A 27877-nucleotide genomic window follows, 5' to 3' on the forward strand; every position below is an offset into this window, starting at 1 on the left:
ACATTTAAACTGGGTTTTAGAGAATGAGTAGGGATTCATCAGGCAGTTGTATGGACAAAGTCCTTCTGGGTATGGTGACAGGTAAAGTATGACATGTTCAGGGAATCCAGCAGAGCAGAGTCGGGAGGGTAGGTGGAGATGTGACTGGTGAGACGGGCAGGGGCTAGATCACGTGGGGTGCTGTTATGGACCGAACTAGGTTTCCCTAAAATTCATATGTTGAAACCTAAGCCCCCTGTACCTCAGATTGTGACTATATTTGGAGATAATATCCTTTAAAGAGGTGACTGAGTTACAATGAAGTCATTAGGGCGGGTCTTAATCCAATCTGACCAGTGTCCTTACAAGAAAAGGAAATGTGGACACACAGAGAGAACACCAGAAGGGCATGTGCACAGAGAAAAGACCACATGAGGAAACGGTGAGAAGGCAGCCGTCTGCAAGCCAAGGAGAGAGGGCTCAGGAGAAACCAAACCCACCAGCAGCCTGATGTTGGACTTCCAGCCTCCGGAACTGTGAGAAAATGAAGTTCTGTTGTTTAAGCCACACAGTATTTTGGCATGGAAGCCCTAGCAAATGCATACAGGCACTATATGCAACTGAGTTTGAACCTGGAGGTTATAGGTGACTGGGGAAGGGTTTAAGGAGGGAAAAGACTCTTTATCCAGCCATCCCTCACTCCACATATGCAATGTGGAAGCTGCGTCGGGCACTAGAAGTACAGGTCCAAGAAGCCTTATCTGCAGAAATGATACTTTAGCCCGGGATGAAAAAAAGGGGGCGAGGATGTCAAATTATGGTCTAGACAAAGTATGTGTGAGGCCCTAAGACAGGAAGGCTCTGGGCACGTTCAGGAAACTGACATTAGGCCAGTGTGGGCAGAGCTGGGTGAGAGAGACGAGCTCTAAGAGATGCAGACGGAGGGATCAAGGCCAGACCATGCTGGGCTTCAAAGGCCTCATAAGTAAGTGTGTCCCTTCTCTGGAGAATTCCCCTGTGGGCCCAGGCCAACTCCCCGATGGGGGCAGAGGCTGAGGCCACTTCCCTTCCCCTGAGCAGCTGGGGAGGCTCTCCCCGCCTGCCCGTCTGGCTGCCCATCAACCGCCAAGGTGACACCACCAACTGCATTTCTTCCCAGCCAGGGCGCTGAGAGGCACAGGATTTGCATTTCAATTTGACTTTATTCAGATGATTCCAGCCAAAGCTTGGAAATCATTCCCCTTGTCATTCTCTCACCAGTTCTGTTTTCCTTTTTTTCCCTCCCTCCACCCCACGGAGGGCTCCTTTTTCCTTGACATCCTGCTCCTGGATGCTGAGAAAAGTCCTCCTTAACAGCAGTTTTATTGCCGGGTCATATTAACACAATGAAGGAAATCACTGTTAATTTTTATGAATTATCTCATCATCTGCAACTAATTAACAGCTGCAGAAAGAGCAGGCATTCTGTCTCCCCTCGGACAGCCTTTACCTTGAGCACGCTTCCCAGCCGCCCGACTCTTGCTGTCAGGAGGGTCCTCTGCTGGAGAAGGGTACTTGCTCTCCAGCAGCCTGCCACCTCCACAGCCCCCAGCCCCAATTCTGCGCTTTCTGGCCCGCCCCAGCCTGGGCAGGCAGGGGTGGGGGGGCTGACCCTTTCCACTCAGTGGTGGCTGGGCCACCTGTGATGCAGATGATTTAGGTTAGCTGGAAACTTTATTAAAATCCAATCTAAGTGGGCCGCCGCTGCCCTGTTCTCATTACCCTCCCTCTGCAAAATCAGGCCTTGGCCCCTGTGCCTCTCCGAATGTGTCTATAAAACTGAGTGAACAGGCAGCCAACAGCTAAATGGCACTTAATCAGGGTATAATCTAAACCCAGGTGGACAGTAAATACTTAGGGGGGCATGAGGGAAGAGAGCGAGGGAAGAGAAAACAACGGAGGAGAAGGACAGGAGGACGCGCAAATGCATCTGTTGCAGCCTCCAGAGAGAGGAACTGCCGGGAAACACAGAATCCCGGGCTAGACAGGGTCCGGAGGACCACAGCTGGAGAAACGGGGGCCCAGAGGGGTGACGTGACCCCTTAACATTCAACAGCTCGCGAAGCCTGGGGCTCATTCTCCTCCTGGGCTTCCCTCCCGAGCCCTGAGCTTCTCCGGTCCCGGTTCCTGCCCGCGCCGGCTTCTGCCCCCAATCCCTCTCTAACTTCCACCACCTAACCGCGTCCCTTCTTGCGGCTGTCTGAGGAGCCTCTCCTCAGACACCCTGGCATGTGGCCAAACCCCAGGCGGCTGCTGGTTGCGTCTGCAGAGATGAAGGGAAGGGCACGGAGGGATGGGGGTGAAAGGGTGTGAGGCCGGCCCACCCCACCGTGGGGCAGTGCCTCCCCGGGTGGGAGTCGGGCATCAGATCCACTTCAGGCAGGGGGTCCCTGTGATGCTGGCCCGAGCACGCAATCCTCCTTCTAAAGGTAAGATGCTCCAACAGTGTGTCTGCTAGAACTGAAAAGGTCAGAGGCTGTACGTCATGTTACAGGGAGGAGAGGGGCGCTGGGAGGACGTTCTGGAAGTTTACTTTTTGCACCCGGCCTGCATCTCTTTCTCCTCTTTTCTAAACTCTGAGACACACAGCCAGCTAACATCTTCCCTCCTTCCCCCGCCAGAATGTTCCAGGCCCCTTGCCGTTCTATTTCTGTATGTGTAACCTAGCTCCTGTAGTCCCTGTTTCCTGCCCCAGGGGCCCCATTTTCAAAGCCATTGGGTATATAGTCCTGAGGGGAACAAACACCTTCTCCATGGTAGCCCAAGGTAAGAACTGAGTCATTCATTCATTCATTCATCCCACCAATGTTTACTGAAAACCTGCTATGAGCAAGGCTGGGGGAGTGACAGGTAGTAAGACGTGGTCTTGGCCCCCAGAGAAACCAGCGCCTGAACAAACACTCGTCACTATGTCACGTGGGCTGAGGGTTGAGGTGGAGCCGGCTGCCCACACCGTGCTGTGGGAGCGGGAAAGGGCAGAGAGCCCTGTGAGTGGGGAAGGAGGGGACAGTCAGGGAAGTTTTCTTAGAGGAACAGCGAGGCCTTGAATGATGAAGAAAATTCTGCAGGGCAGGCAAGGTGAGCAGTATTCCAGGCGGATGGAGCAAAGGTGCAGAGATTGGAGAGGCAGGGGTGTTCCGCGGACTCCAGTGTGTCTGGAGGGCAGGATGCCCACTGGTGAGCGTTTACAGGGCAGGGATGGGAATGGGGACGTGATGATGAGGGGGCTGTCTAGATGGTCTGCAGCCTGCCTGCAAAGGCTTCAGATGCCCTGGAAAGGAGCTCGAGGTTCCTTCTAGAAAGACGAGCTGGGCAAGAGGGAGGAAGTGAGAGGTGAAAGGGAGAGCACCCAGGGGCTCCGAGGGGCTGTGGTGGGACAGGTTCTCCTGTGGTGGGACACGGCTTCCCATCCTTGGGCACCAGGGCCCAGAAGTGCCCAGGCCTCTACCGCCTCCACCTTCAGACGCCCTGGCTGCCCCACTCTGGGGCTTGGGCAGGGAGGTCCCATCGTCCCGAGAAACCTTTACTCAACATCCTGAAACCCTCATTCCCGGCCCCACCCAGTGGCCTGCTCCAGGTGTGTCCCAGGTGGCTCTGGGTGGAGCATGCCCTGGGGACTGCTGGCAGCTCATCCGGAGCAGGTTGTAAAGCACTCAGAAAGCACAAAGGAAGCCAAGAACTCCAGTCTCCACATGCTTCCCAGGCCTCAAGGACAAGTTTTCCATTCTTTTCCTGGGCTCTTTACTCAAAAAGTTAAGCTTATGCAAGAGGAGAGGATACTGGTTTTGAAGGAGGCAGGACAGTGTCATGGGCATACAGCTGCCAGAGGTTTTGATGCCGGCTCCGGACTCACACCAGCTGTGTGACCCTGGGTAACTTATTTAACTCTCTGAGCCTCAGCTTTCTCATCTGTAAAACAGACACGATGGCAGCATTCAACGACTTTGAACAGCGTGGTCCCTGGCACATAACAAATATTACTTAATACATGTTGCTATTATTATAAGTCTAGATATTTCTGACCCCCAAAGCCCCAACTCTTACTTTATACTCTTCTTTCCCTTTTTTTTAGGGTGTCCTCTCCAACTCCCATCCCCACTCCCTCTATACCAAAGGACTGCTCCTTTTTTAAAAAAAAATACTCCTGGGGCTTCCCTGTGGTCCAGGGGTTAAGACTCCGCTCTTCCACCGCATGGGGCATGGGTTCGATCCCTGGTTGGAGAACTAAGATCCCGCATGCTGCGGGGCACGGCCAAAAAATAATAATAATAAAAATTAAAAGTACTCCCAGCAGAGCCTGTCACCTGGTCTTTAGGACCACCTGCCAAGCCCCCTTCTCTCTCAGTCCCCTGGGGCTTTGTGCTGATCTTACAATGCAGGGACTCTCTGGGTCCCTCTCCTTGGCACCTTCCTGGGAGAGAAGCACCCAGTACACTTAACAGGGCAGAATAAATAGCAGTAATAATATATGTTGAGGCATTAGCCACATAAGTAATCAAAGATCACTGCCATATGATTCCTGGTTAAACACCATTTGGAATCTAATAAATAAGTGGCTGTAAATACAGGCAGCGAGCAGATTCGTCCCCCCTGAGCGGCGCAGCCTCTGCTCTTATTTTTAGCCTAAAGGTGCCTTCAGCGCTACTCTTGTGGTTCAATTTTAAGTTAATTTCTCTGTCAAATGTCTGCAAAGGAAACCGGCAAGGGCAGGGGGCAATGAGCGGGGCTCAGGTGCGGCGCCTGCCTTCTGCTCTCTAAAGAAATCAAGGCGTCCCAGGGGTCTTGGGTAGAACTTGTTCATACCCACCTTCTCCCCACTCCTCCCAGGGGCTCCGCGGAGGGGAGCACAGTAGGGGTTAAGGATGGGAAGTGCCTAGTGTAGCGGACAGAGCACGGGCTTGGGGCCAAAGAAATCTGGGTTCAAATCCAGGGTCTTGGGGCTTCCCTGGTGGTGCAGTGGTTAAGAATCCGCCTGCCAACGCAGGGGACACGGGTTCGAGCCCTGGTCCGGGAAGATCCCATATGCCACGAGGCAACTAAGGCCATGCTCCACAACTACTGAGACTGCGCTCTAGAGCCATGAGTCACAACAACCGAGCCCACGTGCCACAACTACTGAAGCCCGCAAGCCTAGAGCCTGTGCTCCACAACAAGAGAAGCACCACAATGAGAAGCCCGCACACTGCAACAAAGACCCAATGCAGCCAAAAATAAGTAAATAAAACAAATTTATATATAAAAAAATCCAGGGTCTTCCATGTTCTGCATGGGTGACCTCAGTCTCTCCAGGCCTTGGTTTCTGTACCTACAGACCAGACATTATCAAACCTACCTCTGAAGATCGTTGTAAAAATTAAATGATGTAATTTATAGACAGTGATGGGCATATATTAGGTGCTCAGTACACATGAATGTCATTCCATCCCCTGTGATACGGTCCTTGAAAGTGATGGTCCCCCACCCTCTCATTAGATGGAAACAGGCGACAGATCAAGAAGGTAAAAAGAAGTGCCAACGTGCACTTCTTCCAACGTGCCCATGGTGCCCGGACCATAGTAATCATTGCTTAACTCTGGAGCTGGCCGGTTGGCATTCAATGCTTCCCTGCTTTGTGCTCTCCTGGAGCTCCTTCATGTCTGAGTTTTGCCTTTTCGCATTAGAACATTAACAACAATATAACCTGTTTCCAGAATTTCCCACAGACCCCAGCCCGCTGCAGGGCGCTGTCAGCGTTAAATAAGGACCAAGGGACAGAGGAACAAAGTTGGACCAGCCCTAAAGCCCAGGTCTCCTAATTCCTTACTCATAGCAATACCTTCCTATATCACATGCCTTCCTAAAACACAAGAGGATCTGTTCCTTTCTGGAAGGATGACAAGCAGAGTAACAGACAGTTTGCTGTGACTCTGGGGGGACATTATTCTTTCTAGGCGCCACGGCAGGAAATAAACACATCATTCCAAGCCAAGCCCAGCAGAGCCCACGTGACATGGCTTCAGATAACATTCTGCTTGTAGGTTACTCCTGTAGAGGCCTGACATGTTAAATCAACGTGATGAAGTGCTTCCCGTTACACAGTCCCTTCCCAGCTCTCTCTCTCCTGTGGCACAGTCTCAGTCACAGTCATGTGGCCGTCCTGTCGGGGTCCCTCTACCCATCGAGGGAACGCATTGGCTTCAGGGCTTGTCTGCTTCTCATGCAAAAGATTGACCTTAACAGGAGTCAGGCAATCAGATCAGGGGTTGGGCTGGGGCCAGTTTCCAAGGGCAAGCACAGTCCCCTGCACACAGCACTGCTCATGAGAATGATTTCAAGAGGCTCAGGCTCCTATCTTGGGAGCCATCCAAACAGAGGAACAGAATAATGGTCCCCAAAGATGTCCACGTCTTAATCCCCGGAATCTGCCATGATTCTTCCATGGCAAAATGGACTTTGCAGAGGTCATTAAGGTTACAGACCTTGAGATGGGGGGATTATCCTGGATTATCCCAGCAGGCTCAATACAATCTCATGAGTTCTTAAAATCAGAGAACCTCTTGTGGCTGAGGTCAGGGAGCTGTGATCTGAGAATGACGTGATCCTGAGCTTTGAGGATGGAAGAAGGGGGCCGTGAGCAAAGGGATGCTGCAGACTCTGGAAGCTGGGAACAGCCTCAGCTGACAGCCAGCAATAAAGTAAGAACCTCGACTTTATAACTGCAAGGAATTGAATCCTGCCAGCAACCAAAATGAGCAGGACATGGATTCTCCCCTAGAGCCTCCAGAAAGGATCACAGCCCTGCTGACATCTTAGTTTTAGCCCATCAAGACCCATGCTGGACTTCTGACCATAAATTAGTAAATTGATCTGGATTAAACCACGAAGTCTGTGGTAATTTGTTATGGCAGCAGTAGAAAATTGTAGTAATAGTAATTATAATAGAACTACTATAATAACTATTATTTATTGGCCTCCTACTAATTACCAGGCACTGTGCTAGCTGTTTTGCATACATTATCGTACCTAAACCTCGGTAGACAGGGTGAGTATTATTACCCCCATTTTATAGTAGCAAACAGAGGCCAAATAATTTGCCCAAGGTCACATGCTGAAACTATAATTCATTTCCAAGTCTGTGTGTCAATAAAGTCCAATCCCACTCTACTACCCTATGATGCCACCCAGAATTATGCTTGCCACAATGTTGGGCAAACTACTATTTTTGCAAGAAACAAAAGAAAGGGAACTGATATTTATTAAATATTACTAGATGCTACACACCATGTATGGTACTTTACCTATCTCCTTTCAATTAACACGATAACCTCCTGCATGCTAAAGTGTTATCTCCAGTTTACAGATGGGAAACTGAGCATGAGAAAGGTTGAATAATTTGCCTGAAGGAACGTGGCTAAGAAGGGAGAGTCATACCCGTGGATTTTGAATCCGAGGCTGCCTTGTCCATAATGCCTAGGATATGAAGACTTGAATGTGATGTCCAAGCTCCCCCAGGTGGCCATCCTCATGGCTTCATGGTAAGATAGGCACTGGATTGAGACCCAAAAGGGAGCCCCGCCCAGGCTGTAACCACAAGCCAAAGGCAACAGGTCCCACCCATCCCACAAGAGGGTGGCCCTGTCCAGCGGCCAGTACTGCTCTATGCGAGATCATTCCTGGGCAGATGAGGAAGAAGTTGATTAAATAAAGGGAGAGCTCCAATGGAGGCGATCCATAGATACTTACACGCTATTTCATCTCCACCAAGTCCGCTCATTTGCACTTCACAACTAAATTCCTTTAGCTCTCAAGGTTTTCCCAACTGGCTCTAAGGGGGAAATTGGCATTCAACCACCATTAGAGGTAAAGGTCCGTTTAGGTTCAGGAACTCCAAGGGCTCTGGGGAGAGTAGGGAAAATTCCCTACAGATGGCCATCGGAAAGCGCTCCCCTTCCCTGTCCGCTGGCCCGAGGCTGCCCGGTGGCTGCCCGGAGGTGTGAGGCCAGCTACTGCCACTCTGTTCCCACCCAGGCCGTGGCCGGTGCCTCTTTGGAACGAGCCCTTAGCAGAGCTTCCTGCTGAGGCCCCCAGGCCTATCCACTTCCCTTTTCTGTCATCTCAGAGAAAATCCCTCTTCTTTCATCTGTGAGCTGAAAGCTCAGTCTCACGTGGTTAGATCCCTGCCACTGGGGGAAATTTATGAGTGTTGCCAGCAAAGTGGCATTCCCTCCCCTGCCAGTGTCACTCCCTGCTTGAAAGACCATGTACTATATAGGGTGGGAAAGCACATCTCGGAAGAAGCCACAGGGGTGACACAATCTAGGGAACCTCCCAGCACCCGACTCCTTAACAACAGGTACCTTCAGACATGGGAGTAACCTGCTGCCTGCTTTCAAAGAGTGGCATCAGGTCTGGGGTTGAGAGCAAAGTCAGCCTGAGAAGAGCCGGAGCTGGAGGTGTGAGGGCGCATCTCACAGGATGTAGATGGAGACCTAGATGGGCTTTCTTTAGCCAAAAGACGGGTCAGCCGGGGCTTGGCGGGCATGGGTCCGACCGGGGGTTCTGAACCTGGAGGCCAGATCCCATCAGGCCGGAGCAGGTGCCTGCGCTGGACTGGAAGCAGATGAGGGGAGTGCCTACCTCTGATTTGGGGACACGTCCCACCTGGGAAGGAGAAAAGAGAAAACCCATTCAGAGGAGGGTGACCAGGATGACCAGTGGAATCCAAATGCTGAGAAGGAAGGAACAGTCAGATGAATCTGTGGAACAAAGAAGATGCTGGGGGCTGTGAAATGACAGTGCTTCGGACCTCGGACATGCCGTCCGAGGGAAGAGCGCAAGGCCTGTTCTGTAGGCTCCCGAGGGACAGGCGGAGCTAGGACAGTAGGTGGAAGGCGCAGAGAGACAGATCTGGCTCAACACAGAGGAAAACGGATGGTCGGAGCTATTCAAAAGTGGACCGCGTTGGGCTTCCCTGGGGGCGCAGTGGTTGGGAGTCCGCCTGCCGATGCAGGAGACACGGGTTCGTGCCCCGGTCCGGGAAGATCCCACATGCCGCGGAGTGGCTGGGCCCGTGAGCCATGGCCGCTGAGCCTGGGCGTCCGGAGCCTGTGCTCCGCAACGAGAGAGGCCACAGCAGCGAGAGGCCTGCGTACCGCAAAAAAAAAAAAAAAAAGTGGACTGGGTTACACTAGGGGTCCTTGCCACCATCGAGATTCTGTGAATCTAAGTACAAGCAGACAGGCCAGGTGAAGCACTGGGACAGTCTGTGGCAGACAAGAAGCAGGTACCCTGGCGAACACGGGCAGCTTCAGGAAAGAGCTGGAAGCAGGTGGCAGGGTCCCAGCTGGGAGGCTGGGTCCAGATTCAGGTCCCCAAGCTCTAGGAAGACTAAGACAAGCAAGGCCTGACCAGAGGCCCACGGGAGCTCAGAAACAGTCGGGATAGGAAAGTGAGGTTTCAGACTTGATGACGAGACAGAAACTTGAGCACAGCAACGGCCGCACGGCTGGGGGAGGTGACTAAATCAGCTCGGCGTCTGGATCTGAGGGACGAAGTAAGACCAGCAGACAGGACTCATGTTGCTGCTGCGCCATTAACCTGCTGGCTTGGACTTCCTCAGAAGGGGACGGAGATTAGCCTGTGGACCCAGGGTTTGCCACAGGGGTCAGAGAACCTGGGGACAGGAAGCCAGCAGGGCCAGGGCACTGTCCTCGGCAAGGAACACCTGTTTAGAACCTCCTTTGTGTTGAGTGAGGCCATCATCATCTCTGCCTTCCAACAGCTTTCAAGTTTGAAGCTCCTTTGGACCTCCCTTGGGTCTGCGTCATTCACTCATTCAGTAGACATTTAGTGAGCACCTTCTGTATACCAAGCACTGTCTTACATGCTGGGGAAACAGCAGAGGACAAAACAAAGGGCTTTGTGCCTGATGGGAGCACTCAGATAATAAGCGAATAGGACCCAGTCCGTCAGATGGCGACAAGTGCTATAGAAAAATCAGAGCAAGGAAGAGAGAGACAGAGAGATGGCGAGCAGGGCATGACCTACAGTAAGTGAGAGAGTGAACCATGCAGACATCTAGGTGAAGACTGTTCTAGGCAGAGAGAACACCAAGGAAGCCAGGGGGAGGGGCTGGTGTGGAGTGAACAAGAGGCAGAGGAGTAAGAGATGAGAACAAATAGTCATAGAACAGCGGGGCAGATCGTGGAGGGCCCTGTGGGAGGGACCCCGTAAGGACTTTCTTTTCCTCTGACTTGAGATGAGATGAGATGAGAAGGCACTGGAAGAGTTGAGCAGAGGACTGACATGATTCAACTTACATTTTAAAAGAATCATCCTTGCTGCCATTTTGAGAAACAAAAGTGACAGTAAGAGAGAAGCACAGAAACTAGTAGGAAAGCTTTACAGTGATCCAAGGGAGAGAGAATATTGTCTCGGAATGGGACAGCCACAGCGGAGGTGGCCAGAGGCGGTTGGGTTCTGGATATACTTGGAAGGTACAGCAAACAGGATTTGCTGATGGGAAGGGTATAGGATATCAGAGAAAGGTGGGGTCAAGCGTGACTTCAAGGATTGGAACCTAAGTCCAAACAGAAAGAACGGCATGACCATGTATGCAACAGGGGGGACGGTAGGAGAAGCAGGCTTAGAGGGGCACAACAGGGGAGACGGTAGGAGAAGCAGGCTTAGAGGGGCACATCAACAGTTTGGACAAGTCAAATTTGAGTTTCTCTTAGACATCCAAAAGGGAATGAGGAGTCGGTGTGTACGTCTGGAGTTATGGGGAGAAGTCAGAGTTGGAGATGAGACTGGAGAGTCACCGCATCAAAAGCCATGAAACTGAATGAGATCACTAGGGAGTGGGTGGAGAGAGAAGAGGTCTAAGGACAGAACCCTGGGGCACATCCATATTCAGAGGTCGGACATACGAGAAGGAATCACCAAAGGAGACTGAGAGCCCAATGAGGGAGGGCAAGAACCAAGATGGAGTGAGACCCAGAAGCCGAGAGAGAGAAGCGTTGCAAGGAAGAGCGATAGAAAGACTATGTCAAATGCTGCCTGTGAAATGGGGCCTGGGGACAGATGATTGGATGAGGCCGTGGGGGCACCATGGATGGGGTGAAAATCTGATGGAAGGGAGTCCTATTGATTGGGTAAGAGAGGAGAGGAAATGGAGATAGCTTTGCATAAGAATTCTTTTGCAGAGTGTCTCTGCAATGGGAAGGAGAGAAACAAGGGGTTAGCTGAAGAAGGATGTGGGGTTAAGGGAGGTTTTTAAGACGGGAGATCATTCAGATCCACTAGCCAGTAGCAGGGACCATTACCTCAGTGTGAAAAGCCCACGACACCGGAAAGGTAGAGAAAATAGAGCCCAGTCTCTCAGGATGCTGTTAGGCTCGTGGGACGGATGAAATTCAAATAAGGTTTTTTAAATGTTTGCAAAAATAGGCGGGTACATGCACCAATGAAGACAGTGCAACCCGTGTGTGACTGAGTCAGCATGTGTACCTCTTGCGCTCTGAGAATTCTGGAAGTAAGAGCTTTCCAAACCGGGTGTGGATTCTTGGCTCTTAGAAAGAGGTGAATTTAAAGCAGGATTTAGAAAAAGGGGAGAGACAGCATTTGGTGGAGGAGTGGAGAAGTGTGCTCCAGGCAGGGGAAGGCTAAGAGATGCCAACAGTGCCATTCCCAATAACAGGTGTCACTTTCCTAGCACTTACTACATGCCTGACACTACTCTAAGTGCTTTCTAGGTAATAACTCATTGAATTTTCATAAAAACATGAGGTAGCAACTACTGTCATCCATGTTACAGATGAAAAACATTGAAGCACTAAGAAATGAAGTTCTCGCTCAAGATCATATAACTAGTAAAGGGTGGTGCTCGGATTCAAACCCAGGCAGTCTGGTTAGAGCACAGGCTCTGGCGTCCACCTCTACACCATGATGGAGCCTTCCCGAGCCAACCCCAGTGCTACCCAGAACACATCAGGCTCCGTGGTGTCCCCCTTGCTCTCCAGACTCCTATCAGCTTGGAATAGCCATAGAAGGCAACGGGGTGAGTCAGGACAGAAGGGGCTAAGGGAAGAGGGAAACACATGGGGGACCCGCTCACGGGCTGCCGCAGGTGGTCACCCACCCCCAGTTACGTTGGTTTTCCTCCTGAGTCCAGCACGGTGGCACTACCTCCCGGTCAGGGGCTGGGCACGGCCCCGGCATAGCCCCACCGGGCACCTGCTGAGCCCAGACTGGATGAGTCGGCCCCGCCCTCTGCATCACGCCCCTCATCGGTGTGGGCTTAAGCGGCAGCGGACCCCCCACAAGCTGATCGGCCCCGAACTCAGCTTGACAGGAAGAAACACACACCAACAAGACACAGAGGGGCTGCTGGCCAGCCCGACAGCTATCGGCAACCCCCGCCCAGCTATCTGCCCCCGCACCCAGACTAATGAGACCTAAGTGTGACCGCTGTCTTGCCTGCAGCTGAGCTGCGAGGCTGTGGGTGGGATGCGCGGGCCCCGCCGAGGCACACACGTGTCTCCCGCCCACTTGGGCTCACACACACTCAGGCGCGCGGCTGAGAGCAGGCGGCAGCCTCTGTGCTTCTCCGACACCTCAGCGGTGGCCGCAGGGAGAAAAGAAACACCCAGACAGGTCTATCCCAACAGAGTAAGGAGACTCAGTAGGGCTTCCTCTTATCTGGCTTAAGCAACTGTGGCCGAATGGGGTCATGGCTTAAATCAGGCATACGGCTGCCTCCACGCTAAGCTCCCACGAACGGCTGTTAATGAGAACACAAGGATAATAGGATGCCTCCCAAAGAGTATGAGAACAGATCGAAGGCTGAGGTATTCTAGCACAGGAGCCCAGCTTGGAAGGGGTCCTGGAGGTACCAGATCCAACGTCCCACTGACGCTGAACTCTGTCCGGCCCAGCTATGGCCACCTCCAGCTGCGGGGACCGCAGTATCAGAACAGCCCATTTCATCTGTCGGGTAAACATTTTTTTACATCAAACCCAAATCTCCCTCCATAATGATCATCTCTCCCGACAACAAACCACCCTCCCAAAACCAGAGCTTGCTAATGACTCACTCCCCATCCCAAGACTCTTGTAAACCACGTCACAGAGCTGGAGCCAGGCTTTTGAAATTCTGACAAAATATTACCATGCCAGTTCTCTCAAATCACGTGTGTCTCTTCCAGGTAGGGCTTCTACCAGCAGGACGGAAGATACTGTGGGTCAGCACATGTGTGGAGGGGGCAAAATGAGAGTCCGGGAAAACCAGGCCATTCTAGCACCAATGGACACAGGCAGCCACGTACCAAAATTCTTTGGAAATCAGCTCTATGATCTAGGGCTTTTAGCTAGGGAACAAGAGCCACCTCCCTTCTCTCCAATACCCCTGCTTCTGGGACTTTTCCCAGTTTCCTCCTGCAGACTCACCACGATACGTTTAAGAAAACATAATGTTTCCTACTGTCACCTGCCTGTTCTCTTTAGCTCAGCCTGATTTCATGAGGTCCTGGGCGTCGGCACTCTGGCCCATGGTGGCTTTCCCATCAAGAATGTACTGCTGGGGAACTTCCCTGGTGGTGCAGTGGTTAAGAATCGCCTGCCAGTGCAGGGGACACGGGTTCGATTCCTGGTCTGGGAAGATCTCACATGCCGCGGAGCGACTATACCCGTGTGCCACAGCTACTGAGCCTGCGCTCTAGAGCCCGTGAGCCACAACTACTGAGCCCGCATGCCACAACTACTGAAGCCTGCGCACCTAGAGTCCGTGCTCCACAACAAAGAGAAGCCACCGCAGTGAGAAGCCCGCGCACGGCAACGAAGAGTAGCCCCCGCTCGCCGCAACTGGAGAAAGCCCATGCGCAGCAACGAAGACCCAATACAGCCAGGAAGGAAGGAAGGAAGAAAAAGAAAGAATGAATGTACTGCCGGGACTTCCCTGGCGGTCCAGTGGTTAGGACTCCATGCTCCCACTGCAGGGGACATGGGTTCGATTCCTGGTCAAGGAACTAAGATCCCACAAGCTGCACAGCCAAAAAAAAAAAAAAAAAAATGTACTACCAACAGCCTAGGCTATTCAGGACTCTGCCACCTCAGCTGTCCTCTGGTCCTCTGACTGGACGCAATAGGCCAGGCCCCCTTTTCCCTGCCTGGGACATGTCCTATCCTCTTACTCCCCTCCATGCGAGCTTGCGCAAGCCCCGAACTCTGTGAAGCTCAGCGTCCTCTGCCATAAGATGTGTTTACTTCTACCGACCTTGCAGCTTGTTGGGGAAACTGAATTAACACGTGTGTAAGAACATGTTATACACTGTAAAGCGTGGTACCAATGTCACCAGGCAGTTGGGAGTCAGGAATCCTGGCACTGCCACAGTGGCCTTTGTCAACTCACTTTGCCTACTGGGACCCCAGTTTTTCATATCTGTGAAATGGAGCACCTAGGCCTAATTCATCCCTCACTTCTCAGCAGAAGAGACTGTGGCCGGAGCCTGTAGTTCACAAGTGGGTTCTGGAAAGGTTGAGAGAAGATAAATGTCCTCCAAGTATCCGGTGTGGTGCTCCTGGCAGAAGACCAAGCAGCAGGCGAAGACAGATGACTCCACACGGTACACTGGCCTGGATGCCTTGCTAACGGCAGCCAAGTCTCCCTCATCCCTCTGAAGATGTGGTGGCAGCAGGGGTGGGGCAGGAAGGAGAGGAGAGACAGCCTCGTGCAAGCACACATGCAAGCAGACGCCCTCATGGACGGTCTTTGGCAAAATATTTACTCTTGCAAATATGTATTTTGTACGCTTATTGTTAAATAAAACCAGTTGGCATTTTTGAGCACTGACCAATATCTGGGAGAAGAGAAATTTGAAAACTGACAGGTCAATTCAAGATTCAAAACTTGCCATTAGATAGTTCATCCTGCAAACATTTCCGAAGAAGTACCCCTATGGGCCAGGCACTGTGCTAGACCCAGGAATGCAGACATAATAAGAAAGACACAGATCTCCTAAGGTGTTCGGCAGGGGAGGGATCTGTGTCCCAGAAAGCTTTGTACACGGATTCCATCTCTAGGTGACAGATGAAGGAGAAAGTCATCAATTTCTATTTGTCACTAATGTGAAAGACCAACTGATTGCTTATATGGGTGACTCAATTTGGCAAAGAGATCAAGAGTTACACACTGCTCAAAATCTCATAAATCACATCACGTGGTCACAGTATGAAGGGGAGCCCACTACTCAAAGAAACCCACAGTGAGTCCTCGGCAAGGCACAGGATTCTGTTGGTATATTTGGATCTTGGTGCATCCGATATATTTAATACATAGCAGAACAGGATAAGAAAACCAGTGCTTTTTATTCCTCCCCCTTGCCTCCCCCAATTCTTTTATTATCTTCATCTTCATAACATTTGAATGTTCTATGTTTAACATTCTCTCTGCAGGACTTGGAGCTCATTGAGGGAAACCACCTCAGTAAAACATGGGAGTTATAAAGGGCTTGGGGTCCTAGTAAGACGGCGTGTCAAATAAATCCAAGCTCCGGCTGCTTCACCGCACGGGGGACACTTCAACAAGAAAGAGGTTCAATGGCTACAATAACCTGCTGATGTCTAGTGCCACCCACGCTGAGCAGGACTCTGTACCACCCTGAGCGAGCCTTTCAAATCCCCAGGCCTCAGTTTCCTCATCTGTCTGATGGACCTTGTCTGGGTCCTTAGGAAATTATTTGGGAGTAAAAGAATCAAAAAAGAGCAACAGACTATAAAGGCAATAATGATTCCATCGTTCAATTCCTTTGCCAGATAGAACACAATATATGTAATGTGGCTGCTGAGATAATGGGGTAATCCCACATGTCTCCAGGGGTGCAGAGCTGCAGCACAGCAAAGCAGAAAGAGCAGCTTTGGAGACGGGTTCGAATTGCAGCCTCTCTGTGACCTGAGATGAGTTACTTAAACTCCCCAAGCCTCTGTTTCTTCATCTATAACACCTGGTCATTAATTCTGATGCGAAGATTGCCCGAAATATGTGAAACACCTAGCACAGTGCCTGGCAGAGAGTGGGGTCTTTCCAAGTGGTAATTATTGGGGGGCTCATTATTACTTAGCACTGTGTCCTCAGTGTTGGCACACAGCACTCAATAAATACTTGTTGAGTGGATTCATAAATGAATAGTTGAATCCCCGTTTTTACCATTAGAGCCAAAACTTGCCTTAGAACCCAATCAGGATCTCCAGCCCGTTCCTCTTTTCCCTTTTAAGTAAGACAGATAGATGGACGTTTTCTCTTTCTCCTCCTTCTCCTTTTTCTTCTACCTCTTCCCATAAGTCTACCTCTTGAAGTACAGGGAAGACCAGAAGAAACTTTAGAACAATGATGCTGAACGTGCTCTTGGGAGACCACATCTCGCAAGGGCCGTGGACTCACCCACCCACCCATTCACTGAGTTTGTGTGATATGCTCACATACGTCAAGTGTCGGGACCTGTGTTACGTGGTCGATCTCCCTTGGAATTCAGAATCTGGTGGGAAAATGCCATAACACTCAGAGCACAACCCAGTGAGTGTGCTGGAACAGGGGAATGGGAGAATGGTTGGAAAGAGATGATCTGACTGCCACCAGCCCCGCCCCCTACTTGCTGTGTGACCTTGGCCAAATCGCCACCCCCTCTGGGCCTCCCTCCTCATCTGCGAAATGAGCAGGTTGGAAAATGGTATCCACAGAATCCTTTACGGTTCTAAGATACGATGACGATCCCTTTAAGTCATGGAGGGCTGAAGAGATGGTGAGGGTGGTCTTCTCGGGGCATTTGTTAACTGGCGGCTCTCACAGTCATCACTCAGAGGACCCAGAGGGACAGAAGCAAAATCAAAAGACATTTTCAGAAGACAGATGGCTGAAACAGGTTGACATATGTGTGAGAGTTTGGGGAATTTATGTGGGCAGCCTCGCCATCATAAATAAAATCCCTTTCCCTCTCCCAAAGCCTCATTCGTTGAGTAAACACCGGACACTGTAATAGACAATTTGGCTGTATCTCCCGCCCCGCGCCTCACTTGAATGAAAACCAGCAGTCCCACGGCAGGGTAGTGGGCTCGCCACCTCTTTCCAAACATCCACGTTGTCACCAGCTGACAAGCGGGGCGGGGGTTGGAGCAGGCGGGGCAATTTATCTCCGAGATTCCCGGTCCCTCCGTGCCTCACTCTCACAGCCTGAGGCTGGAGGTTTGGGAGGAACCCCAGAAGAATCAAATGTGGGGAGAAGTGACCCGTGGGAAGTGGGGGAAGGAGCAGCAGCCCCTCCCTTTCCTGCGAGCCTCTGGAGGACTTGGGGGACCCGTCGCCATCAACGCTGGTCCAGCCCATCTGTGTGCAAGGCTGCCTGCCGCTAAGCACAGCTACTTGTGTTTTCTTGACCTACTTCTCCTCCCATCCCTGCCCTACTCCACATCCCCTCTGGAGTCCGTGTAATTAGCACCTTTCCGTCCATAAAGCTCCCGGCTCCCAGGATAACCAAGGAGACAGCAAAACAAGCCCTGGCATTGCTGTTGCGGCTTTTCTGTACTTTCCTCTCTCTTTGTTGGCTTCACTATGCTTCCTGGCCTCTGGAGACTAGGCCCAGTCTGACCTTGCCAGCCAGCAGGGCCCCTGGCTGGAGATCAGCTGGACGTGGCCTGGCATGAACCATAACGAGTGCCAGCAGAGAGGACAGAACTGGACAAGCATTGTTCCCAGTGTGGGGATGGGAGCCTGAGGGGCCCTTTGAAGCCCTCCACTGTCGCACAGCAGGCCAGACAGGGATCTGTCAGCTCCACTTTCTGCTTCTCTCCCGGGGAACAAGTGTCAGGAGAGCCGAGGCCGCGAGGAGCTGCCAGTTCCGGCTCAATCCCTTTCCGCTTCCCATTAGCCACAAATGGAAATGGACGGATGACCGCTTTAGCCACTCATTTAGAGGAGAAAACCTCGCAGCAAATGCTGAACAACGAGGCATCTTATAAATTACGCATCTTAAGGACATGAACTGTTTTATATTGCCGCTAAGCAGAATTAAATTAAGTTTTGAAGTTTCAGTAGAAGTGAATGGGGAAGAGGGAGGGAAGATTTTGTTTTTAATTCCTTTTTTCAAGTATGCAGAGTGGTGACCGAAGGCAGGATGAGGGGAAGAACTGAGTCACTGGTCTTTGTTTCTGATTCCAATCAGCTGCCACTGCATAGGCGCGGAGAGACGTGCCCATGCACCCACGACGGAACACGGAGTAGCTCGGGGACCTGCAGCTCAGCCTCTGGCCCATGATGCCTGGCCTTGCCAGGGCCTCCTGACCACCCACCATCATGCCCGTCTCTGGGACCTCAGAACCAGTCCTAACTGCAAGTAGAGGAATTCGGGAGCTTGCGGCCCAGTCCTTGGGATCCTGCATCATGATCTTCATTCTAAATCATCCTCTAACCCTTTCAGGTTCAAGTTTAGAATCCTGCCTCACTCACAGGATCCACTTTCCCCCCTTCCCACCCCAGTCTGGGCAGAGGGGCTTCACGTGGGCCCCCGTCTGGATAACTTGCCTGGTGTTTGGGTCCCTCTAGGGCTGTTGCCTGGCCTTGCCCGGGGTTCCTGCCATTGGACTAATCTTCTTGTGACCAACACACCTGCCTGGATTTCTCACTGCTGTGCCTCACCTGTCTGTCCACTATGACTCCCTTCCCTATACACATGTACACACCCCAATCCCTGATACCCCACGTCTATCCCAGGCCATCAGATGACCACACAGTGTCTGCTGGACTGGACTGTGTCTCCTTGTCCCTACAGCTGGGGCCATGTCCTCAGGACCCGGATCAGCAGGCAGTGGCCCAGCCTGAAGTTAAGGAGCTTTGCTCAGTCTTGGAGGTGTTGGGGGGCAGGGGAGGCAGTTGATTTCTCAGGCACTCCTGGACCCCGGAAAGAGCCAAGTCTTCTGCCAGGCACGGGGACGCTGATGGGGCCAGTGGCGGCAGTGCCTGCCCACACCCAGAACGGGCACCCCCATGACAGCAATGACAAGGGAGGGAGCTGGTGGACACATGCCACTGAAGTGCCCTGTCCTTCCCCTCCAGAACCAGGGCAGGGCGAGCAGACACCAAGGCAAAGGCCCTGCCAAGCAGCTGGGTCAGGGGCACCAAGAACACTTCATCTGAACACACCCTCCAGGAAGCCTTCTTGGATTGATCAGAGGAGAGAAGAGATGATCTCTGCTCTGCTCTCTAGCCCCTGGATTTGGAAGCCCCGTGGCCTTCACCTACAGCTGTGACCAGCTGAGTCCATCACAGACTGCAAAAGGCACTCAACATCGTTTTTCTCATCACAAGAGGAGCTGGGCAGCTTGAGCAGATTGTAGCTGTCAGCCTGTTGGCTGCCCCCCCACCACCACCGCCCTTGTCCCAGCCAAACTCAGGGAGGGCAGAGTGCAGGGTCAGATGTCCCCTGCGGACACCTGGGGTGTGGAAGGGGCATCGCCCAGGGCTGGGCTGCCCCCAGGGTGCCGCAGGGGCAGCACTTACCAATCCTCAGGGAGTGCGGACTGCAGGCAACCATCACGAGCCACATGGGAAGCAGCACCAAAGGCGCCCAGACGCGGGGCATCTTCTATGAATCCTCATGGAGCCCTCTGCTGGTCTGGGCATGACATAACTCTGCGGGAGAGCGAGGAGCACGTCAGTAAGAGTCCTATCGGCCCAGGGGCCCGAGCTACCACCCACACGGCCTCTGTGGAGAGGACCAACACTCCCTCCACGAATCGCTGTGCCTGTAGGGGAGCTCCAGGCCGGCTCCAGGCCTCTGTCCTTCCTGCCTCTGCCCAGACTCACAGAAGCCTCAGGTTCTAAAGCCATCCCCCACCCCGACCGCCATCAAATCAGGGGCAGGAGGGTGTGACTGTGGTTGAATGATTCATAGGGCTCCACTTTTTTAAAAATGTCTAATTGGGGATGAAAACTTTCATCTGCTCTTAAGAACAGGAGCCATGGGTGAGCAGAAAAGGAGTGGGTGGGAAGGTTAGGCCATCGTCCCGGGCACGCCACATGCCCTGCTCTCTGGAGAGTGATGCTGGGGAAGTGATGGGTTCCAGTCCAGCTCCGCCACTTGCCAGCTGGGTGGCTTTTCTCGGTCACTCAACTCCATTTCCGCTCAGGTAGACTTGGCATAACAACACGTGCCTGGATGGGTTGAACTGAGGCCGAGGAGAACACAGGAGAGGCCTGGCCTAGAGCAGGGGCTACACAAATGTCAGCTCCTCCCTGGCCCAGATGGGAGAGGTCGCTTCTCAGCAAATACTGAGGGCAGAAGCGCACATCCCAGGTCATCAGCTGGTTTCCACATCTGCTGAAAACGAACCCTTCTCCATCCTTCCTCCACCAGCCCCTCTCCCTCCTGAGGCCGGGGTCAAAGCCAGAACCTTGAAGGAGCTGCCTCCCTGCAAGGCAGCATGGGTATTGTCCCTCCCTGAGACCTCCTGGCACCCTGAGATCAGAGTCTGCAGGCCACCATCCCTGCCCCATCACTGGGGTGAGGGAGGGGCTGGTGAATATGCAAATATGCTAAACCAAGGTCACCTTTGGATAGGAGACTAGTATTAAAGTGATTCATCCCCCCACCTCCAGACAGACAATCCGATAGAAAAATAGGCAAATGACTAGAACAGACACTTCGGTAACGGTATATCAAAAGCTCTTGGAGCACACTTGGAAAGGTATTCAGGAAAATGCAATTTTTAACTGCAATGAGATATCATTATACACCCACCAGAATGACTTTAAAAAAAAAAAAGATACTATCAAGTGTTAGCAAAGATGTGGAGCAACTGGAACTCTTCTACTGTGTCAGTGGGAATGTAAGTCAACGTAACTGTTGTGGAAAACTGGTCTATTAGAGCTTTACACATACCCTAATGTCCAGCAGCTCTACAATAGGCATTTCCAGTAGAAATGCATGTATACACTCACCAAAGACATACTAGAACGTTCACAGCAGCACTCTTTGGGTTTGCCCAAACTGGAACCTAGCCAGATGTCCAGCAGCAGAATGGAGAGAGACATTGTCCATTCATACAATGGAATCTTATATGGAAATGAAAATGAACAATCAACAACTCCGTGCACCTGTGTGGATGAATCCCACAAACATAATGTTGAGTGGAAGAAACCAGGCACAAAAGAGTATTTACAGTATGATTCTATCCACAAAAAGTACAAATGCAGACACAACCATTGTGTGCTGTAAGAAGTCCAGCTAGTGATGACCCTTGCAGGCAGGGGGTGACTAGAAGGGGACACAGGGGGTCTTCTAGAGGTGCTGATGACATCCTGTTTCTTATTCCAGGTGCTGAGCAAAGTGTGCTCAGTTTGTGAAATCTCGTCGAGCTGTACGTATCTGATGATAATGTTCACTTTTCCGTATGTGTGTTACACTTAGTAAAGATTTTGTTTTATGACAATCCCCCCTCCCCACAGAAGCTCGGTGTTGCAGCCTGACCCAGTACCTCGCAGCTTCCTGCACACAACTAGGGCCCTCTACCTGCAGCGTGCTCCTCTCCCCCCGACCCTTGCCATGTGCCAGGAGCGGGTGCCTCTCTATGCCATCCCAGCAGTGCCAGCTTCTCAAGGGCCAGGACTGTTTCCAGTTTACTGCTGTATCCCCAGAGGTTACTTATACAGAATAGGTGCACAGGAGATATTTGTTCAATGGATGGAGGGTCTCAAGCCACTGCCTGCTATAAGGAGACAGAGGAGAATAAAGGATAAAGGGTTGGACTGCTGCAAACCTGAAACTAACAGAACATTGTAAATCAACTACACTCCAATAAAAATTTTTTTTAAAAAAATGGATAAAGGATTGGAGCAAAGGCAACTCTGCTGTTGGCAAATCAGGCCCAGAATCTTTGTCCCTTAATCCATGGGTGCCGATGCAGGAAGAGATGAAAGCAAACACAGTCTCAGGGGAAGCTTGGCATTCTTACCCGTTATGGGTAAAGTCGACTGTTCAGTGACTGTCTCCCCACTAGAATTCAAGCTCGATGGATGTGGGACAGGAACAGAAATCCTGTTTGTCTGTCTTCTCAGGGCCCAGAACGGTGCCTGGCATATATTACAGCCTCAATAACTATTTGTTGAGTGGCAAAATGAATGGACTGTCAAAGAGGAAAGAACTGTAAAAATCTCGCTAGGCTATATAAAAATAATACTACATATAATCATTTCTGTCAAACGCCTTCCATTTATGCCCAGTCAGCCCGCCGCACAATAATTATTATGCAGACCGCTAAATAGGTTTCAGATTAGCCTGCGTAAATTTTATTTGATGACAGAACTACACTTAATCCATGCAGGCCTGACAGTCATTGTTCATGGCCCTAAAGGCTGGCTGATCCTGGAGACCACATGTAAGGACAATGGCTGAGGTTTTGGGCCGCTCTTGGATACAAAGATGAGAAATAATCTCCTCCCAAACCTTACAGGGATAAAAAGAACGATCATGTCACATGTTTGTAAGGCACAAGGGCTTGCAAAATTCTTTCCATAGTCTTTATCTTATTTAATCCACAGAACAAGCTCTACTATTGACAAGGAAGCTGAGCTCAAGAAAGGTGCCTAGCTCAAGGTCAACACAGCCCTTACGAGGCAAAGCCAGGGCTAGCCAGGTCTCTGACTTCGCTGGGTATTCTTCTGTCACTTACCTATCTGCATATGAGAGCAGATCATGAAGCTTCCAGATTCTTTAACAAAAAACACAAAGAAATTTGAGGTCTTCTTTTCAGTTTAATGTTTAGACGAATCTGGTCTTAGAACCTAACTGTGCAGCCTTTATTAACTGAAAATAATTTAATAATTTAGGAATAAAAAAAGAAATTTTCTAGAGGTAGAGCACCTACACCCTCTTCCCACTAACATCACTCCTGGGGAATTTCACCTCCACCCACGAGTTATTTCCACCTGCACAGTGTGGCTTCTAAATCAGCATCTCAAGCCCAGAATCAAGCCCTGAACACCTGCACTGAGACGGCTTCCTCCTGAACCCTCCAGCTGGATTCCCCACAGCATTTCAGACACGCCTCATCCTAAGGAGGAGGTCTCCTCTCCCCCGCTCCCGCCATCTGCTTCTCCTCCTACGTCCTCCTTCTTAGTGGGTGGCACCATGATCCACTAGTCACCCAAGCCAGAAAGCTGAAAGGCACCCTAGAGCTCTGCTCCCCACATCTACTCAGTCAGCAAGTCCCAACAGCCCTGCCTCCATCACCACCGACCCGCCGCAGTCCAGACGTCCGCCAGCAGCAACCGGGACTCTGCGACAGCAGCCATCTTGGTCGCCCTCCCTCTGGCCTTTCCCTCTCCGTTGGTTCTCTGCTGAGTGGTCAAGGGTTCTTACCCAAATGTGAACGTGATAATGACATACCCCCGCCCCAAAGTCTTCCATAGCTCTCCACTGCACTGGGGATCAAAAGCAAATTCTTAACTCCAACAGATAAACCCTTCATGATCTGCCTCCTGCCTTCCTGTCTCTACCACCCACCCCACTGCACCGGACCTTCCGCAGAGCTCCCTCAGCACCCACCCTTTGCCTGTGCCCGGACTGCAGTCTCACCCCGTAATGGCCCGAAACTGCGACTTCCAGGCTCACCGCATTGCCTCCCCTCTGAGGCTTTTTGTGATCCCTTTCCCATCTGCTGCCACCAAACCTTGAACATTCGTCATTAGGGCACACACCCTGCTTATGACGACGCTGCCTGTCTCCCCACAGAACGGTCAGCTGTGATGCAGGGGCCGTGGCAAGCACCGGCACACTATCCGGCACACGGTACGTGCTCTACTAATATTGGCTGAATGAAATCGATGAACAGATGGTGTCAAAAAGGCATTTTCTGAGTTTACACCAAGATGAAGTAAATTCCCGGTCTGGGTTGTACATTTCGTATATTCGCTGTGGTTAATACAAACAATCTAAGCAGACAGAATGTTCTAGATAAAGGCAAAGGGTCATCACATCAATATATGTTGAAAACGGGAGGGAAGCATTTACTGCCCTTTTCTTCTGTGCCTGGGGCTTGGACTGACCGTCACAGTTAAGGACACGGGTTTGAGTCCTGCACTGCCATGTAGTAGCCATACACCATGGGCAAGTGAGTTAACGTCTCTAAACCTTGATTTCCTCATTTGTAACATGGGAGTGATAAAAGTACCCTCGCAGAATCATTATGGGGAATGAGGATAAGATGTGTATCCTGAGCTGTTCATGACTATCATTCTAACCCTATAAAATAATATTGCACGCCCACTTCACAGATGTGGAGGGTGAGGCTCAGGGAGGCTCGGTCATTTATCCAAGGTCATGCAACTAAAGCAGTAGTGCTGAAGTTCAAATTCAAGAGTCTAACCACGTGCAGTCACAAATCCCAGGCTCCTTCTTCAGCTAGAGTTGAATACGGAGGCACTGGCAGAATTGAAGTCCAAAGTGGGCATAAAAATATGGCTTCTGATTTGAGGGTCTCTGACAGTCCCCAGCTAAACGGAGCTGGTCTTCAATCCTGTGCTTTAGGTAACTCAAAAGGCAGAGAGAGTCTAAAAACAGAACTTTGCCATGCAACTGAGGACGCTGTTCTTGACATCCTAGGGCAGCCATGACAGTCCTAACAAGTGCAGATTAAGGCCCAACGTGGAGGGAGGCCAGGTCGGATCTGCTGTGGTCCTTATGGAGGAAACCTCCGGAGCAGCTCCACCTCTCAGAGCCCATTTCCTCATTGGTAACAAGGGAATATCGATGCCTATCTCACAAAGTGATGAGCACCAGAAGAGCGGGGAACACATTAGAATTTTCCACCTGCATCACCGGTGCCTGGCACAGCCTGGCCCACAGTACGCACTCAAAAAATATATATCTGTTGAAATAATGAAAGAATCCAATCAGGTAATATATGTGGAAAAGGCTCTGTGGGCATGAACTATTTCCTTGCGAGTTACTTTCAGAGCCCCTGCCCATAAGGAACATACAGTCCAGGTGCAATTCCTCCACCGAACAAGCTCAGCTCTCCTGCTCTGAACCTCTAGCCAGCACAGGCAGCATCTCACCGCACGCTGATCACACGCTGATCACATGCTGATCGCATGCTGCCCCGTGAGCGCTTGAAAGTCGTGCTGCGGAATCAGACTGGGGGTCGAGGCTTCTTAGGTCTCATCTCTGCTTTAGCATTTACCTGCCTGGGATGTTTCTGGACCCAAACACCAGAAATGAGAGGTCCCCACTTTCTCCAGAGGGGGAACCTAATCTCCATTTTTTCAGTATCTCAAGACTCCTCGACTTCCTCAAGCTAGAAGATCCGCTCACGTCTCTTTCAGACTTCAACGTCTGTGACTCTCTCTCTGGTACTTGTATTTTGAATGAAGCCCCATGAGGACAGGGCCTTCTCCCTCTTATTCACTGCTACACCCCCAGCACCTAGAACAGTGCCCGGTGCAATGCAGCTACGAACAAACTTCGACAAATGCGTGAACGAACGAATGAATGGCTATTTAACTTTGCACGTATTTACGCCTTCTCTCTATTCCAGATCATACGCTCCTGTAAGGCAGGGGAGCACCTCTCTCAGGCACGTATCTTCCTGACACATTTGCTATGAAGCTTATCCCGAGGAGAAGCTCCACGAATGTGTGTGGACTCCCGACCAGCACTGGTTAACATGCACAGACAGGCACCTCCCGCAATAGGCCCTGTGTTCCGCGGTGAACGGTGTCTGGACTCCCCGGCCCCAGTTGTGCTAGATGGCCTCTCCTCTCCTGACCTGTCAACAGTCCCTCCGCTGGTCTCTCTCGCCCCCATAGGGCTATTACACCATTAATCGTGATTTTCCAGGGTGGGTCCGAGAGGAGGCTGACAGCCACCAGACAGTGCTTGGTGGCGAGAGGACAGAGGAAATCAGAGGGGCAGCCAGATTAATTACCGGTTTCCTCTCAGCTCTAGGCAACAAGATCTTGATTACTCCTCGTGACGCTCCAGGCTCCTCAAGACAAATGCACGTGGGCTTCTCTGCCCTCCTGACTACGCTGACAGAGAGAAACTCCCAGCAGCAGCCAGCAGCCTCCATGGCATATGCAGGCGGTGGGGTGGCCAGGGCAGAGGAGCGGCACCCCAGGCCCTGTGGCTTCCTCGGGGACAGTCATCCTCTGTGACCTGATACAGCTGAGCAGTATGCGTAAGCATCCTGTCTCCCTGGCAACAAGCATGTGATGATGCCTAGACTCAGATCCTGTCCTGGGAGTCAGGGGCCTAGGTGTTCACTAGCTCTGAGCTGCTCTGAGCCTCTCTGAGCCTCAGTTTCTCATTCTGTAAAATGAGGGAATCAGACCAATGATCTCCAAGGTTCTTTTAAGCTCTGAGATTCTGCATTTCTAGGAATTGTACTTTATGATAACAGATAACATTTACTAAATATTTACTCTCTATATGCAAAGTACTATTTTAGACTCACTGCTCCTCAGAATGCTGCGAGGCAGACCCTCATTCGCCCCCTCAACCCCGGCAGACAAGGAACCCAAAGGTGGAGAGGTCGAGTGGGACTTGCCAAGGTCACATCGACAAATGTGACCTTGAAGTGCAGGGGCTGGTCCTGCCCAGGCCTGACTTTAGGGGAGGACATTCAGGGAGCAGGGCCACTGCACGTATCTGCTAGCACTCAGGACATGCGACTAGGGAAGCTGTTTCCAATTCTCCGGCACTAATGAGTGAGCCATGGGGGATCCCCGGTCTGTCTTCCTCTCCAAACCACCTCCCGTGTATATTTCAGACCAAAGCCCTCAATCCACCTCTAAACAATGTTCCCCTTCCAGGGGCCAGAGCAGACGTCTCTGGTTTCCAATCCCGGCTGTCACTATGCATCCTCAAGCTGATTACTTAACCTCTGAGGGCTTCACTTCCACAACTATAAACCGTGGGTGATGAGGCTTCCCTTGAAAAGCTGCTGCAAGAGATCTCGGGTGTAATGCAATCAGTGAATGCAACTTCCTGTCCCTCTCCCATCCCATCCTAGGCACCTTGACCGCATCCACACCTTCTCCGAATGAGACCACCTGCCACGCCTCTTGCTAATATTAATCCACAGCCCTCTCACCTCCAAAATGCTGCTCCAAGTCAGCCCCATCCAGAAGCTTTCCCCAAAGAGCCAGCCCTCCTTCCTCACTTAGACTCAGCCTGGCACAGGAGCAAAGGCAGGGGCCGGATATGGAGAGCCGTGTGACCTTGGGCCCATCTCTTAACCTCTTGGGGCTTCCATTTCTTCTTCTGTGAAATGGGGACATTACACTCCCACCATCTACCTTACAGGGTTGCTAAGAGGCTCAAAGGAGACAATGGCTGGAGAATTACTTTGCAGGTGAGTGAAGTGCTTTCTAAGAAAAGTGGTGTTTGTTGTTCCTTTACGCCAGACTGGCCAAAACATATAAATAGACTTAATACTGCTACATGATTTACACTTCATTCATTCAACAAATATTTCTGTCGTGGCAGGGTCCAGGCCCTAGGATACAGTCCCTGCCCTGGTGGAGCTTATAGTCTAGGGAGGAGACATTAATCCATACCCAGGGAGCTAGACGCCATAATGACAAATGATAGAGGAAAAGTACAGGCTGCTGTAGTGTGTGTGGCGGGGTCCACAGGTGGCCAGAGGGGAGGGCTTTGTTGAGGACGAAATGTTTGACTTGAGTCAGCCAGGTCCTTTGAAGGGGGCAGTGGCGAGCAGAGCCAGACAGAGGAAATAACACAGCACAGGAGACGAGAGGCTCTGGTGGGATGCAGCGCCATCAGCGTCGGAAATGGGAGGAAGCCCACGAGGATGGAAAGCCGAGAGCATCTTCTCT

The 27877-nt window shown here is 51.4% G+C and overlaps 1 protein-coding gene across 3 annotated transcripts in view; it reads right to left on the bottom strand.

Annotated features, from left to right (window-relative positions):
* The window catches only part of GRIK4 (glutamate ionotropic receptor kainate type subunit 4), a 312480-nt gene extending 292858 nt beyond the window's left edge, over positions 1–19622 (bottom strand). For all 3 annotated transcript variants that reach the window (XM_060017132.1, XM_060017131.1, XM_060017134.1), the window contains exon 1: positions 19541–19622. In XM_060017132.1, the coding sequence (XP_059873115.1) occupies positions 19541–19622 (82 nt within the window). The remainder of the gene's footprint in view (positions 1–19540) is intronic.
* Between the last annotated feature and the right edge of the window lie 8255 nt (positions 19623–27877).

The sequence above is a fragment of the Delphinus delphis genome, chromosome 8, assembly GCF_949987515.2.
Source record: "Delphinus delphis chromosome 8, mDelDel1.2, whole genome shotgun sequence".
Taxonomy (NCBI): Eukaryota; Metazoa; Chordata; class Mammalia; order Artiodactyla; family Delphinidae; genus Delphinus; species Delphinus delphis.